At 47.1% G+C, this 17,873-nt stretch overlaps 1 protein-coding gene across 1 annotated transcript in view; it reads left to right on the forward strand.

The window, feature by feature from the left end:
* VWDE (von Willebrand factor D and EGF domains) overlaps positions 1-17,873 on the forward strand; it is a 402,281-nt gene that overhangs the window by 241,965 nt on the left and 142,443 nt on the right. The window contains exons 11-12 of the mRNA XM_078662843.1: positions 14,528-14,736; positions 15,585-16,585. Coding sequence (XP_078518969.1) covers positions 14,528-14,736; positions 15,585-16,585 — 1,210 coding nt within the window. The remainder of the gene's footprint in view (positions 1-14,527; positions 14,737-15,584; positions 16,586-17,873) is intronic.

Below are 17,873 nucleotides of genomic sequence, written 5' to 3' on the forward strand. Positions count from 1 at the left end.
CCCTGGGAAGTAACCTCCTACTGATGAAGGCTACAGGTAAGTCTCGGCCCTCTTCATTTACCTGAGCTAGAACAGCCCCCACGCCATGCTCTGAAGCGTCCGTCTGGATAACAAATTCTTTAGAAAAGTCGGGTGCCTGGAGTATGGGTGCTGTGCACATTGCAGTTTTCAGGGTGTCAAAGGCCGTCTGACAGGCGTCAGTCCAGATCACAAGTCTTGGCTGCTTCCTGGAAGGCAGCGAAGTCAAGGGGTGCACAATGTTACCATAATCCTTGACAAACCTCCTGTAATAACCCGTGAGACCCAAGAAGGCTCTCACCGGAGTCTGGGTTTTGGGCGGTGCCCATGCCAGGATGGTATCAATCTTGGGTTGCAGGGGGGCCACCTTGCCGCTCCCTACTTGGTGCCCCAAGTACACCACTGAACCCTGCCCAATCTGGCACTTACTGGCTTTGATTGTGAGGCCTGCTCTGCGCAGGGCCAACAACACTTCCTGGAGGTGGCGCAAGTGTTCCTCCCAGCTGGCGCTGAACACTGCGATGTCGTCCAGGTAGGCGGCACTGAAATCCTCCAGTCCAGCCAAGACCTGGTTGACCAACCTCTGGAAGGTGGCAGGGGCATTCTTCATCCCAAAGTGCATGACCCGGAACTGGTAGTGCCCATCTGGTGTGGAGAATGCTGACCTCTCTTTTGCCCCATCAGTCAAGGCGATCTGCCAGTACCCAGACGTTAGATCAAACGTACTAAGGTACCGGGCAGCCCCTAACCGATCTATGAGCTCATCAGCTCTGGGGAAGGGGTGCGCGTCAGTCTTGGTGACTGAATTGAGTCCTCGGTAATCCACACAGAACCGAAGTTCCGGTGAAGCACCAGGCGCTGCAGCCTTTGGGACCAAGACCACTGGGCTGGCCCAAGGACTGCTGGAGGACTCAACCACCCCTAAGGCAAACATTTTGGAGACCTCCTCCTTGATGTATGCTCTGACCTTGTCAGTCACTCTGTAAGCCTTATGCTTCACAGGAGTGCTGTCCCCGGTGTCCACATCATGGACACACCACTGAGTGACACCAGGAATCAAGGAAAACAATCAGGGAATTGTCCCAACAATTGGCGACAGTCCTGCTGCTGTTCAGGGGTCAGTGTGTCAGAGAGGACAACACCATCCACTGACCCATCTTGCTCTTTTGCATTCAGGAGGTCAGGAAGAGGCTAACTCTCCTCCTCCATTCCAGCATCTGTAGCTAGGAGCATGCCCACTTCGGACCTTTCTAAGTGGGGCTTCAAACGGTTGACATGCAGGACCCGCAAGGGGTTCCTGGGAGACTTCAAGTCCACCATGTAGGTAACATCGCTCTTTTTCTCCACAACCTTAAATGGTCCAGTCCATCTGTCCTTGAGCGCACAAGGTTCCACAGGGGACATGACCCAAACTTTCTGTCCAGGCTGAAGCTCCACCAGAGTGGCATTCCGGTCGTACCACCGCTTCATCTCTTCCTGGCTGGCCTCCAGATTTGCCTGAGCAAGATCTCTGAAGCGCCTAGTCTGGTTCCTAAAGGCCAGCATGTAACTGTATACATCCTGGGGAGGTTTCCTGGGAGATTGCTTCCAGCCTTTTTTGACCAGACTCAAAGTTCCTCTTACCGGGTGTCCATACAAAAGCTCAAAGGGGCTGAACCCTAGAGACTTCTGTGGCACCTCACGGTAAGCAAACAACAGGCATGGCAAGAGGACGTCCCATTTACGCCTCATTGGTTCTTCAAGACCCATAATCATGCCTTTAAGGGTACGGTTGAATCTCTCAACCAACCCATTACCTTGAGGGTGGTAAGGAGTGGTGAACTTGTAGGTTACCCCACACTCCTTCCACAGAGACTTCATATAGTTGGAAATGAAGTTGGTGCCCCGGTCTGACACCACCTCTCTGGGGAACCCCATTCGGGAGAAAACACCCATCAGTGCCCGTCCCACCACGGGGGCCGTCACTGTTCTGAGAGGGATGGCTTCCGGGTACCGTGTGGCATGGTCCACCAAGACCAGGATGAACCTGTTGCCCAGGGCTGTCTTGGGGTCCAGGGGCCCAACAATGTCAATCCCCACCCGGTCAAAGGGGGTACTGACCACGGGAAAAGGTTGGAGGGGAGCCTTCTGCTTCCGCCCGCTTTTCCCACTTGCCTGGCAAGTTTGACAGGTCTTGCAATGGATATCTGTATCCCTTCTCATCTGAGGCCAATAAAAATGGGTGACAAGCCTGTCATAGGTCTTGTCCTGCCCCAGATGTCCAGCTAAAGGAACGTCATGAGCCAAACCCAGTAGGAAGGCTCTGAAGCGCTGGGGTACCACCAGCACACGGGCTGACCCAGGCTCAGCAGCCTTAGGCTCGCTATACAGGAGATCGTTCTCCCAGTAGACCAAATGTGACCCTGACTGATCACCTGTTGTCTGGGCTGAGGCCTGCTGCCTCATACCCACAAGAGAAGGGCACTCTTTCTGTTCTGCACAAAATTCTTCCCTGGAGGGACCACCATCCTGCTGCCAGTGGGTCAGCTCGGGCAGGTCTCCCAGTTCAGCAACTTGTTCACCTGTGGGTTCCAGGGCATACCCCTCAAGGTCTGCCTCCTCCTGGACCACGGGAACTACGGGGTACGGTTTCCCGCGCCCCCTGCCTCTTCTCTTCAAAGCTGGGTCCTGGGCCATACTTTCAGGCTCCAGAACCCCATCAACACCCTTACTTGCTGTCATGGATCGAGTGGTTGCACACACCCACTCTGGCACACCCAACATTTTCAAATGTGTCTCCCTCTCCACCTTAGCCCAAGGGGAGTCTTCCAAATCATTGCCCAGGAGACAATCAACAGGCATGGCGGGCCTTACAGCAACTTGAAGAGTACCTGAAACTCCCCCCCATTCAAAGGGAACCTGAGCTACCTTACACTCTCTCTGGGAGTTGTCAGCAGCTATCACAGGGTAGAATGCGTGGGGAACAACCTGCTCTCTGGACACCAAGTGACACTTGACAGCTGTCACACTCGCTCCGGTGTCTCTGAGAGCTTCCACTCTATGGCCAATAATGGTCACCCACTGCCTAAATTTCTTAGTGTTACTAGGCAGAGGGGGTGGAGGGACCATTTCCATGTCTCCTAAAGAGACCAGGGACATCTCTGCGGGACCCTCCCCACCATGGGCAACCATCTCCTCCCCTCCCAGGGCTACACTCGCCAACTGACGGGGTGGTGCACTGGGTGGTGCACTAGAGTTCTTCAAGGGACACTGAGGATCATAAAAATGGTGTCCCACCTGCTTACAAGCGAAGCAGGTCATTGGGCCCCTATGACCAGGTTTACCTGGCGGGGCCTCTGATTTCTTCACAGGGGGAGGCTGGGAACCCTTCCCTTGGTTCCCTTGGGGATTACTTTGGGGCCCTTTCTGGAACTCCCTCTGTTTACCCTTGTCCCCCCCACTCTTCTGCGGGGGACCCTGCCCACCTTTGGCTGAGTCTCTCACTGGACCCTTGTGGACCCTGGTACTGACCCAGCGGTCCGCCTCCTCAGCAAGTTTTCTAGGGTTAGATATCTTGCTATCAATAAGGTGCTGGCGCAGCTCTGGAAAACAGTTATTAGACAAGTGCTCCCAAGCAAACAAATCATAAAGAGCATCATAACTTTCCACTTTGCTGCCCTTTACCCAACCATCCATGGCTCTGCAAAAAAATGACACATATTCAACCCACGTCGTACCAGGCAACTTCTTACATTCTCTAAAGGCCTGTCTGTACTTTTCTGGGGTTAGGCCATACCTTAACATTAAAGCATCTTTCATATGAGTATAAGACATCCTATCCTCAACAGGCATGTCTAACAGGGTATCTCTTCCCTCATTCACAAACCGACCCCACAACCCCGCTCCTAGATCCTTCTCAGGGACCCGGTGGGCCAACAATGCTAACTCATATGCTTTAAACCATTGACCAATATCTTCATTCTTCTGAAAATCTTTGATCACATCTTTGGGAAAATAAAACCTACTTTCTGCAGGCACAGATGGGATGCTGCCACCAGAGGGATTCAATTCTAACTCTTTAGCTTTGAGCTCCAACTCCCTCAACCTGGTATCAGGCTCCAAAGCTAACTTCTCTCTTTCAAACTCCAACCTTTTGATCTCCAGATCAGCTTCTCTCCTGCCTCTTGCATTCTCTATCTCCAACTGCCCATTTATCTTAAGTTTTGCCATCTCCATGTTGTATGCTCGCTCCTTCGCCCTTTCTTCTCTTTCTTCAGGAGAAAGACCTTTGGAGGAAACACTGCTGCCAGGAGGGGATGTGGGCCCATTCACTGGCACCTCCTCCTCCCCTTCCCCTGTCGGTACCACCACCGGATCAGAGGGATTTGTGGCCTCTAACCAGGCCTCCAATGCTTTGAGATATTCCTCCTTAACTTTGAGGCCTGTTGTAGGAACTTTAAATTGCTTGCAAAAGGATTTCAGCTGCTGTAACTTGTAATCCTTTATCTTACTCCTATCAAACTCCTCCACAACAACAACAGGGGTAATGCCTCCAGCATTACTCATGGTCAAAACTGGCAGTTTCAAAAATCAAGCTCCAGGAAAGAGGAGAACAAAAATAGGATATCCAACCAAAACAGATTGTGGCTGCGCTATGGTCTGCTTTCACTATGTAGCGCACACTAATCACTGCACATGGGTCATAAATGCAAAGTTCAAATCCTCACCGCTGCCACCAATGTTAGAAGCGGCTGTCTCTAGTTGGCAGAGGTATACACTTCTGACAAATAGGGACACACCTTTTCTAGTCAGGGCAAGGGGATCACACACTTAGATAACCCCTGCTCACCCCCTTGGTAGCTTGGCAAAGCAGACAGGCTTATCTCAGAGGCAGTGCGTTAAGCATTTATGACCACATACAGTAATAAAGTGAATACACTACAAATGGACACGACACAGTAGTATTATAAAAATAAGAATGTTTATATAAGGCTTAGCACAAGACCAAATAACGACAAAAATATACCACAGTCTTAATAAATACGTTTGGAAGGAAAAATAATAGTTCAAGCACGGTTTCTTCTTAGCACAAAGTCTTTAGTATCAAAAGCAACTCTTCTTCTTTCAAACACAGTTCTTGGCAACAATGTAACCCACACGGGAGTCACACGACGTCGAGGCCAAGTTAATCCAAAGGTTCGGCGTCGACCGCGAGGAGCGCTACGTCGAGCCCGGAGTCGCACAGACCCCAACAACACAGTACCTTGGAAAAGTGAAGCACTCGATGATCAGCGGCGTCGAGATGTCCGGCGTCGCGTCTTCGGCGTCGATCGGGCCTCGGAGTCGGGGTGATCTGCAGCGGCGTTGACCCAAGTCAGGCGGGAGCAGCGCTCACGGGATGAAGCAGGATACGGCGTCGTCGATGTCGATGTTGCAAGAGTGAGCAGCGCTCACGGCGTCGAGAGGGCTCGGCGTCGATGCGATCAGCGTCGACACAGGGTCACTTGGAGCTGGAGCCGAACTCGCTACTCACTGGCGTCGCTACTGGCGTCGATCGGGCCCGGCGGCCGGCGTCGAAGGTGCGGGACACTGGAGCCGTTACTCACGATGTCGAGCTGGATTCGGCGACGTCGTCGGCGTCGAGACTGCTGGATTCTTCAGAGGTGCTGGATTTCAGGTTCCAGCAACAAGCACTTTTAGCAAATAAATGAAGTCCTTTGACCCTGTGACTTCAACAGGAGGCTGGCACTTCTTCCAGCCCTTGGAGATTTTCTTAGCAAGTTTGAGAGTACACACTCAGTTCCTCTCTCCTGGTTCCTTGGCAAAAATAAAGAAGCAACTGCAGGATTCCCCCAACAAACAGCACTCTGGCAGAAGGGGTAGACAGTCCTTGGATCAGCAGGCTGCTTGTCCTTGGTTCAGGTTTCCTTGTCAGAAGTTATCTAAATTCTTGGTTCAGGGGTCCTTCTCTTATACCCCTTTTTGACTTTGATCCCTTTGTCCATGCAGGGGAATTTCCCCCCATCCTGGGTTTGTTGTGGGTGTTGCCAGGCCTAGGCACCTGGCCTATTCACTGTGCAGGGCAGAGTCCTCAGCCGCCCAGCAGGAGCGGAGCCAGCATTGTCACTGGCAGGGGCAGGGCCATCAGTTGCCCGGCAGGAGGTGGGGCCAGGAAAGTCCCTGGCAGGCACAGAGTCATCAGTCGCCTGGCAGGGGGGCGGAGCCAGCATTGTATCAGGCAGGGCAGGCTATCAGGAGCTACTCTTCCCCTACTCTTAATGCAAATGCCCCACTCACCCCACCCTGACTCATTCAGACCTCTGGAGCCACCCAGCTCCTGTCACACGCACACCAGAACCAGCAGAGACCGGTAGACAGTTAGACAAAAAAATAGCTACTTTCTAAAAGTGCTATTTTCAAACACAGAGTCTAAAAACCATCCACCCAAACGGATGCGTTATTAAACCCTGAGTTCAGGGATACCAAACTCGACATTGCACCATGCTCCCCGAGCCCGCTAGGATTATAGCATTAATAATCCTGGCAGCGGATTCTAACTGATGGAGAGCAGGTTACCTTACAATAGTGAAAAACGAATATGGCTGTAATTCACTATCAGGACATGCCAACCTTGTCAGGCTTGTCCTACCTTATGCTTACAATGCACCCTGCCCTTGGGCCTACCATAGGGGTGACTAACATGAAGTTAAGGGAAGGTTTAGGGACTGGCAAGTAGGTTTACTTGCGCAGTCTGCGTGACAGTACCAGACTGCACGTGGTCTAGCAATGGCAGACCTGTAGACATACTTTTACTAGGCCGCTTCTGTGGGTGGCACAACACGTGCTGCAAGCCCACTAGCAGCATTTGTATTTTCAAGCCCTGGCACTCCTAGTGCACTCTACTAGGGACTGACAGTAAACCAAATAAGCCAAACATGGAAGTCAATCAATACAGCAATTTCACACAGGGAGCACTTGCACTGTGGCACTGATCAGCAGTGGCACAGTGCCCAAAGCATATACCAGCAAAAACATCGTAAACAGAGGAGGCAAACAGAAAAAATGGAGGAGAGACTCAGGCAATGATGTCAGGTCTAACAGTACCACTCAGGCGCGTAGGTGCGGGATCCCAGGCTTGTCAGCCCACTGCTCACGGGAGCTTTAAAGTTACAAATGGGGGTGGGGTCGCACACTACTCACACACCGGCGGTGTCGCCCCTAAGGACTCTGGTCAAAGTAGTAAAGTGTTCGCGATGCATCATCTTTCGATCTTCTGCTATCTTCGCTGTCTTCGCCATCCCTGGACACGTGTTTCGGGGTATCACCCCTCGTCAGCAGGGATAGGCCGTGTACTGGGGTTGCCGATGGCTGCCAATATCTGCCAGGTATAGTACCACTCAGGCGCGTAGGTGCGGGATCCCAGGCTCGTCAGAACATTTCCCCACTGACTGCATGGGAAAGAACACCGTGTATGGAATGGGCGGGCGCCCATACGTACTCCCCGCTCAGCGACCCACTGGGATGATCCCCAAATAGGCACAAGGCCAGAGAGACACTGCTAAATTGATCCATCACAAATTGGAAAAAGACCGCCCTTGAGGGGGCCGTTTTGGGCGCAACAGTGCAAATTAAGCCAATCTCCAAGGGAACTCCATCACTGAATCCCAGAGGGTAAAAGGCATACCATGAGCTGGGATCGATGGGCCAGGCCAGCCACCACAAAACCTCACGAATTTCCATCCATAAAACCAAGCTTGGGGGAATCAGAGTGCACCCTGTACTCTCCCTCAGGGAAGTCTGCCATCCGCCGCACTCCTGCAGCAGGGATCAGGTAATTGGACAAACATGTGGCAGAAACAACCTCAGACAGGGAATTTAGCACATCCGGGACTGGGAACAAAGACCCAGTAGGGAGGGGTAATGGTATGGGGAGGTAGCACCCTCATGCAACCTCAGAACTAAAACTGAAATTAGACTAGACATATAATAACCGCACCACTGACAAAAACCAAGCCGATGCAACCAATATCCACCTGCCCTTCGGAAAGTAAAGAGACAAACTTACAGCAATAGGGGTCCAAATATTTTATTAGGGTTCAGGAGCTTTGGGCCTCTATGCGTGCTCTGTCGATTGGGTATCCTCACTAGAGTTCAACATCAGGGGTGCCTCTAGGAGCTAGGCCCCACTCTGCTGCTGATCTCCCAGGGCAGGTTTGGCTGGCCTCAACACAGGGGGAGGGCAGTCTGACGAGAGGGTGGGGTGGCTTACAGGGAATGTATCAAAGTCAATATGGACGGATTCCTATCATGAGGTGAAAAGATCCCCATTCTCGGACATCCAGGCCAGGACCAATGTTTCCATCGTGACGTGCAGGCCCATTAGAGCCTCCGAAAATCTAGAAGCCTCCACCCAAAGGAGGCCCCCTTTTCAGTTCTAAAACAAAGCTATCCTCAGTGTCAGGACCAGGATTCCCATGTGCCGGGGATGGCAAAAAAAACAAAAAACTCCACAGTGCACATACAAAAAGTCCGTAAGCTGCAAGGGATCCGCATGACGTAGAGTGCAAACCTCCAGTTAAGGGAGATTCATGAGAGTGACCAGACATCACGGGAATGGCAAAGCGAGTCCCCGAGTTTGTTGTTTACATCATCTCTCAGCAGACTTTTATTTTTTATTTTTAGTTGTTGATCAAAATTCCTGGGTTGCACATTTTTGAGGTCCCAAAACAAATAATGACTCAGCCAGCCTTCTCCTGTGTTTTGTGAACTATCCCACATTTCCGAACTTCGGACACCATGCCATATCCTTATAACACCCAACCATAGTGATCTTAGTCACCAGCTAGGGACAGCAGGCCCAAGTACACTGCAAGGAAGCAGGGTGTGGTCCACGGAAAAAGGGGTGCCTGGGACAGGGCTCCCAGATGTCCACTGAAGCTCCAGACGATGGTAGAGCACAGGGTGCGCACACACCCCCAGAGCATGTGTGGTGATAACAAATGCTCCAGAACCGCTCATGCACCCTCCAGGGAAAGCAGTCGGCCTGACCTCGGACACCTCAAGGAAGTATAGATGGGGTAAAAAGGGGGACACAGAGTAGCCTCCAATACCCTCACACACATGACAAAGGAGATAGTAGATCACACGAGACTTAAAGAAACACCCAAAACTAAAGAGAAAAAGCCCAAAGTTAGCCCAAAAAGAGGTTTCCAGAGAAAAGGTGGGGTTGAGATACCTGGTGCCACAAGGGAGGGCCACGTAGCATGCCACAAGCTTGTAGCTGAGAGATACACACACATGAATCTCAGGGCGTGTTGCAAACACAAGCAACACTAAATAGCAACATGCCTCCCCACCACGTACTCATGTGCACATGTAGTCGAAAAAGACACAACTCACACCAACTCTGTGCATACACCAAGCAAGACACATCCATGGAAGACACCCACAGAATTCCTGATAAAGCATGATGCTGTCTGTCCCTATGCCTCTGAAGATCACCTCACAAATATCTTGTATTAAACAAAGGATCCATTTAGGAATAAAAGAAGGAGGTGGACCAATGGTTCCTAAAAGAGAATACACTGCCTGGATAACCAATTATCTCCGTATTCTCCCAGAACTATCAAAAAGATACCAGACTGGTGCCACATTCCGGTGCCTCACAAAATAGCGACCAGTGGAGTGTGGAAGACACTCCCTAAAGAAAAAATTACAGGAACCCAGATTACTACACATATATAATGTTTTTTGAGTTAACAATGAAACAAGCTCTTATACAAACAGGTCAACCACCGAACCTTCAATTCACCAAAACCCAGCTGCCACAACAAACACCCCAGCCCGGACAAGAAGTTTGCATTTGAAACTTTAAACTAACACCTCTAGCTTTTAGTTTGAACTGATACAGGAAACCACGGCCACCAGAGTACCCCAGACACCTCCCAGTTGACCAAATGGTTATGTAGCCCCTGTCTATTATGGAGGCCACTGCACCTATTCACTACCAAGGAACTGTCAACCAAAATGGAGTCTACTCAAAAGTTATCACAGCACTTGCGTTGGGGTCTCTGACATGTCACTTATATTTACACTCAGCAGAACACCAGCATCCCACATGCACAGCACAGTGCCCTCCTGCACAACATAAGGTACCAATACATGACTGCAGTTGCTCCCAAACATCTGCCAAGTCATGTTATGTCTGTTTGCTGATCCAGCATGCAGTAGGAGCAGTCAGGCTTTACATATTCCAAGAGGTAGCCCCCGAGAAAGAAAAATGACTCATCCACTTACATCCATGCAGGATAAGGGCCAAGATCCAACCCAACAAAGCAGAACCAAACAGGGTAGTAGTAAATTTGACCCTATAAGAAACCAAGCCAACTCTATTATCCTCTTCGCTAAACCTAATGACATCCAAACCAAGCTAGACAGTATGCACAGAAAGGACACCGTAGGGCAGGATACGGTTTATCCCCAAGACTTCTCAGAGAAGAGATTCTTGGAGGTAGCAATACCCCAAACTCAATGCACATACACATCTGCCCCTTCATCCATCTGTGGACCGAGGATTGCCCTTAGCATATCTGGGGCAGTTTTTTCAAACAACAAGTGGTCTCTCAACATGAAGTTCTTGTGTAGGGCCACCCAGCTCGAGGATATGAGGAGGAATCCGTCACAGGGTAGATGAATGAATGAAAGCGTGATCACCCCAGTCAGGAAATCTGGGACACCGAGGTGGGTGAATATACTTCGCTAGAAGAGGCAACTATTAATTGTACAGGAATCTACTCTATATTCCTTATGTTTCAGAGGTAAAGGAACGCTTCCAATGGGCACAAATGCTAACTGAGGCATGATCATGCACATTCTGGATATGCAATGGGGCACCTCCAGGATGATGGATTTCTACTGGCAGTGCAGCAAGTTTGACTATACTCCACTCGTCCATGGATGGCACGGACTCTGTTCACTGGTCACCATACACACCCTCCCCCAGATTCATCAATGTCCCGATTTGCGAGTCCTTAATATCGAATATTAAGGAATCGCTATTAAGAACTCGCAAAACGGGATTCATGTAGAAATCGCAATATTATTTGCGATTTCTACAGGTTCCTTATTTGCGATTAGCAAATTGCTAATCGCAAATAAGGAATGACTCCCCATTCATTCCTATGGGCCTAATAGGAATGAATGGGGAGTCATTCCTTATTTGCGATTAGCAATTTGCTAATCGCAAATAAGGATGCGATTTCAAGGGTGCCAGGGGTGTCCAAAGGACACCCTGTAGCACCCCTGAAATGTCAATGTAGACTGATGTTGCGCACACACATGTCCAAAGGACGTGTGTGTAACATTTTTCGCTATTTACCACGAAGTCAGACTTCGCGGTAAATAGCGGCAAAAAATAGCGAATTCGCAATCTTTAAAAGGTTCATGAATAGCATTTAAGGAATCTCTAATTGAGATTCCTTAAATGCGATCGCAATTTGAGAAATCGCAATTATTTGCGTTTTTTCAAATTGCGAGTTCATGAACCTTTGAGGAATCTCACATGCCATTTTTGGGGGCGCAAACGGACGATTTTTGCGATTCGCACCGTTTGCGCTCGCAAAAATGCTTCATGAATCTACCTGAAAGTCCCTGGCCTATCCTGGAGAGTAACCATTGAACTTATACCAGCACCCATTAAGGCGAAGACAAGCTTGCTGCTCCAAGGACGTGAGAAGAGAACTGTGGTCTATTTTGGCTGGAATTAGTACAAGGACATTCAGAAGAATTCAGACTGTTTACTGATACAAAGGTTTTGGCAGGAGGGTCAATACTCTTCTTTACTCTGCAGACAAAAGCCCATGCCTGCTGTTCACAAATGACCAGGTGGTAAATGCTTAAAATGCTTAAAATTATGAACAGCACTGATATGTATTGGACTTGATGACCATGATGGCGGGATGAGTGTGTGCCAAGATTGGTGTGGCCTGCTGAACTTTCATTCCAGGGAATTACGCAGGTAATGGGACATTGACACTTGCCATCCAAGCACAGCACCACTTACAGAGAGACATGCGTGAGAAGGGAGTTGCCCCTGAGCAGGAGTGGTTTTCGGGCCCCCTGGAGCTTCGGGCCCCCCCGCACCACATAGGCTGCGGGGGCCTGTGTTACGCCCCTGCCCTGGCTCCCACAGTGGATTATAGATTTGTGCAGATAGCTGTTGCCAGTTTTCATTGTGTTCATATTTTTGTGTGGGTCTGTACAATTGGGGATTACCTGCTGTAAAAACGCAGATCTCCATACGGGAAAAATGCATGTAACTGGGAAGGTAATAATTTTCTAGAGCGATCCTAAGAAGCAACATATCCCCAATTAAGTCACTGTTGAAAGGTATGAGTCAGATAGTGTAGTTGACAAATCTACTAGAGGAGGTAATGTCACGCAAATGTCACCTTTTGTAGTTAAACTTACAAAGAAATTAATATAATCAGCTCAGTTTAGAAAGCAATTATGTCTTCATCACATAAATCAATACTTTGATAACATTTCCTAACATTAACAGAAGAAACATTGCTTAAATAAAAGTGTTTACCAAAGTTGTTCATTCTAAACAATCCTATTACTCACATCTTGAATTTGACCTAAACTGGATTTCCTCAAATTCAGAAAATGTTTGAGCATCTACATTTTCCTATGTGACAAACAATACCTTCAGTGTCTGGGTGCTTGGTGTGGAATAAAATTGCTGTCTCTGCTTGCACAGTGTTGAGCTGACTGCCCAGGAGTTACAGGTATTTCTCAGTATAAGCTAAGGACATCTAACTGGAAATGTAGTCTTAACTACTCACCTTCATCAATGTGGTTTGACAGTGATGTGTAATTCTCCTCCTGTCACCACAGTTATATTTATATGTGATGATCCTTGACACTTCAAATAAATAAGGAGTCTAGTATCTGTGACTTTTACCTATGGATACTTAGAAGAATTCTTCCTCTGTTACCATTCTCTTGTCACTTAGCAGAACTTCAGACCATCTTAGACTTGTGACTGAGTTACTGCAATACACTCTACCGTAGTCTACTAGTTTATCTAATCAATATCATTTGGTATACTACATGTTATCTAGTATACAGTTGTATAGCTTCTCCCTCAATGATCTTCTTTGTCCGATCATTTTCCCAAGTTACACTCACTCCTGGTTGCTAAATGCTCATTATTCAAAAGGCTTTGCCTTTGACAAAATATCCTGAACAACAAGTAGCCTACCTTCATACTTTGCTGTCCTATTTGCCAATCAGAATGCTTTGGTCATTGTCTATAAATCTTCCAATGGTACCTATGAGGTGGAAGTTCCACCAAGGTGTACACTACTTGTCTTTCCAGGGTTTCAAACATGGGTGCGCTCTTCTTTTTTCCATCAACCTATCTGTTGTACTGTATGCAATTGAAAACCTGATTTTTCTTGATCAAAGCATAGATTGTTCTGTTTTGAGTTTTGATGTTCCTGCCCTAGCAGTGTGCTTCATAAATATTTAAAGACAAATTACTCTATGCGGTGATTTAATTAGATTTTTGGTGTTTAATTTGAGTCACTTAATTTGATGTAATTTCTAAGATCACTCATAGATAATGGAATTTTGCCTCTAGTAAAATAAAGAGTCAGTGATTCTGTTGGCTATAACTAAGATGACTTGGATTTGCTCTATGAGTAATACAAATTGTGAATGGTAATAGATTGATTAAACCATCACTGGTTTAGACGTATATCTTTGGGTGTTAAACTCATTTATTTGCCAAACTAAGGGGTTGATTATGATGGCGGACGGACTTGCGTCTGTCCGTCACCACTGAGTATGAGGGACCGCCGCATGGGCAGCTGCGGTCCCTCCATGGCAATTAGGATGTGACCGCCACCCTGGCGGTCACATCCTGTATTTTTTACATTGCGGCGGGTGCTGCTTCATGACAAAAGTGCATTTGCATGCACAAAGCGGCAGGCACCACGCGGTGCCTGCCGCTTCGTGCACGCAAATGCAGGGGGGTACCATAGGTACCCACCACCCCCCCCACTCAACCTGGGGGCCCGCAACGGACCCCCAAAGAAACCACCGTATGCCTTTCCACGGCGGAGAATCCGCCGCGGAAAGGCATCTGTTGACCCCCTTCCTAATATGGCTGGCGGTGTCTGATAGACACCGCCAGCCATGTTAGAGCTTTTCCGCCGCGGTCGGAAGGCGACCGCGGTGGAAAAGCTGCGGACCGATTTTGAGACCCACCGCCATCCTAATTTGGCGGTGGGTCTTTTGTGCCTCCCCAGCGGTTTTCCCGCATCCTCCGGGCCGGCGGTGGCTTCCGCCGGCCTGGAGGATGCGGGAAAACCGCGATCCTAATCGGCCCGTAATTTAAAATTTATTGTATCAAGTAAATAAGTTGCAATTTGTTATTTACTGTGTTCCAGGGTAATTAATTCACCAGATTCTATATATACTAATCTTCCAACTTGCTGTGTGGAAATCTTCTCTCTTTTTGTAGATCTCCTTCTCTTCTGGGGCTTTCATCCGCTCTGATGTGAGTGACTGGGGAATGAGTCTAACCCTCCGAGCCCCAAGCTCGGACTATAAGAACACACTTGGACTGTGCGGCACTTTTGATGGTGATACTGGGAACGATTTTCATGATATCAATGGTATCGAAATCCCACAAACCTCTGATAATCATCACACGTTTATAAATGAATGGAGGTAAGGACAACTTTTTAAAGAAAGCCTCTTTATTCTTTTTTATTGTGTTTGCTACAACAGACCCTTCAGTCAATCCAAAGCAACCATTATCAAATGATCAAGGAGGATGAAAAAGCAGAACGGTCCAGCTACTCATTTCCAATGGTATCTTACCAGTTAGTAAATTTGTATCGTTATTGACAGCCCAAGGGGAAACCAGGTATTGATGATGGGACATTCCATTTGTATTGATTAGCATGGTATAAATCCAGTTTTAACTTTACTTTTTCCAATTAAATTTGGTAAGTCTGATTAGCATTTAAACCAATATTGCCTGATCCCTTGTTATGGCTTGCAAATCAGCATATGTAAATTATTTTTGTTCATTTTTTTTGTATCCATCCAAGTTAGAGCTTTCCCTCTTGGAATGTATTGCGATACTCATTGGTGCATTTTATTTTATATAGCGCTTACACATAGACTTTTAACACACTGAACTTGGAATTTTTATATGGGTTTTAATAATGACTGTGATGCTTTTTTATATTTGTGCTTTAAAACCAAATTTAATGAGGAAATAAGGCATCTCATTTGATATATTGGATAGCCTTGTTCTTTATTAAAATATCATACAGGCAGGTTTTCAATGCAATTGGATGAGTGTGCTTGATGCAATTTTGCACATAATGAATTTCAAAGATAAATTGCATACTTTTTTATCAATCTGAAAAAAAACTGATCTTTACTACATTTTTGGTTAACAAACACAGACTACCATTGAATAATCAATTGTATTGGAGGGTGAAGTACTAAAGAGGAAATCTAAAAAGCAAAATCATGATCATTATTTTTCTTTCTCACACTTACAGGATTCCTCCTGGGGATAGTTTTTTTGACAAAACTCCAACTCCACTTGACTCACCTAAGAAGAACAATTACTGTGGATGTACTGTTGATGGCACTGAGCAATATCAGTCTTCCAATAGGCTGGATCCTGCATCTCAAGCTGAATTTCTAACTTCTTGCAAGAGCAATGGTAATGTACAACAGTCAGCTCTGATACCAGGACTGGATGTGACTGCTGAATATATTAGCTCTGTTGAAGAGAGCAGGGATTTATCTAAACGTGCATTGGTTGACGAGGATGAGAGGGATCCTTTCAGCTTTCTGTCTGGAAACATGCTACAAATTAATCAAACTTCAAAATACATAAATGCATTAACACACTTGAGGACCATCAGTAAATCAGAGGATGAAAACAGAATGGAAAAGAAGAGGTTGGGGAGTGTGAGAAACAGGTGGAATGATCATCATCTTGGAAGTTATTCTCCTGAGGGACAGTCTGTCCGAAGTAGATTGAAACGTCAGAATTATTATGAATACCTTCCCTCATTTCCATTTCAAAGCCTCAGCCAAACTGACCTTGAAGGGTTTAATTATTTCTTCCCAGAGGACCACACAGCGGATACCAACCAGGAGATTATGCCCTCCTGGCCTACACCTTCTGGACTTACACATTCCGGAGCTTTGGAGGTATGCCAACAGGCCATAAGCAATTCAACCATAGCTCAATCTTGTGAGGATCTCCTTGGAAGCAGGATTGGGGATGTCCTAGAGATGTGCGTTACGGATTTGTTGTTAAAGGATGATCTCACTTGGGCGGAAGCTGGACTTGCCTTGTTGGAGAATGATTGTGAACGCAGAATCTTAGAAGAAGGGAGCTACAATGCCGAAAGACATGGGGATGCACTAGAAAGGATGTTCCAAGCATTGCGGTGTCCTAAGCTATGCAGTGGAAATGGGCAGTGTTTAGAATGGGGGTGTGCTTGCTTCGAAGGCTTTGGTTCTTATGACTGCAGTGTTCTTGCAGGTAAGCACAACAATTAAGAATCATACTAAGTGATAATGAGAAGAATGCCGATAAATGCTTAAGAGATGGAACACATTGATTGATCATGGGTTAGCAGGATGCAGAAGGGATGGTTTATTTTTGTGTGTGTTTTCATTCGCATTATATATATATATATATATATATACAGTTCCACATTATAGGAAATAATAGCAAACAGTACAATCACAGTAAGCATCCTGTAGAATCTCTAATGTTGTCAAGGCCATCCATCCTCAACATATCAAATAGCAGGAAGTAAATGATCCAACATCAAAGAGTAAAATACCCCGCGCACATCGCTCGTCCCAAAGGGTAGGGCCGAAAGGGCACCTGTATCACAAGCAAATTCGCCCAGACAGCAAGTAATTAAGTAATTAGAGAACAAGAAGAAACAGTGTAATGTGGCCTGACCTGGATGGTGACTGCTTATAGAGACCAGAGAGGGTGGAAGTAACTGAGAGCTGCAAGATGGGAGCGTCACGTTGGCTGCACAGTCTATGAGTACAGGGGTGAAGCAGCTAAGAGAGCATGAACGGATGAGCTACGATGCATGGATGATGGGACATATCAAAACGTGAGCACAAAGGAATATGATAGAAGACATGTTTTGAGCTCATCAAATGACAATGAAGTGAAGCAAAGTAGAACAGATATCTCAGCAGGAACAGAACAGATATCTCAGCAGGAACAGAACGGATGTCTCAACAGGAACATCACAAAAAGAGGGCGGGCAGCATGGGCCCATTTTGAAGGCCCGCTCTCCAGTTACACCATCTTTTTAGTTATTAATGCAAAGGCCCAAATCTGTTCCTTTTTAAAACAGCTAATATGGCAACACTCGTAAGTGGCGCCAAAAGCTCTGTTTTTCTGTTTTCCCAAATTACATGTCTTCATAATTCCAAACTGCTCTTTGGATGACACCAAAGAGAGGCCCGCACAGCCTAAACGCTTCTGATCTGCCTGCGGGTCACGTTACACATGAAGAACTATGCAATGTACAAATGAAAATATATAGAGATAATACGAGAACTACTTAGAGATAATAAAGCTCAGTGAGAACTGGGATTGGTAAGTAATGACAGTGTAGGGGAAATACGGATGAATGGAGAAAAATTATGAGATGAGACACAAAGCAAAAAGGTTTGGGGCACTGGAACAGAGTTTATTTGACTGGTGGCTATAAAATGGAATGGCTTGAGTTGGAAACGTGTTAAAAAAGAAGTAATTTGGGAGTGAATGATTCATGGCCCATTTACATCACAACTGG

Source organism: Lissotriton helveticus, chromosome 10 (assembly GCF_964261635.1).
Source record: "Lissotriton helveticus chromosome 10, aLisHel1.1, whole genome shotgun sequence".
Lineage (NCBI taxonomy): Eukaryota > Metazoa > Chordata > Amphibia > Caudata > Salamandridae > Lissotriton > Lissotriton helveticus.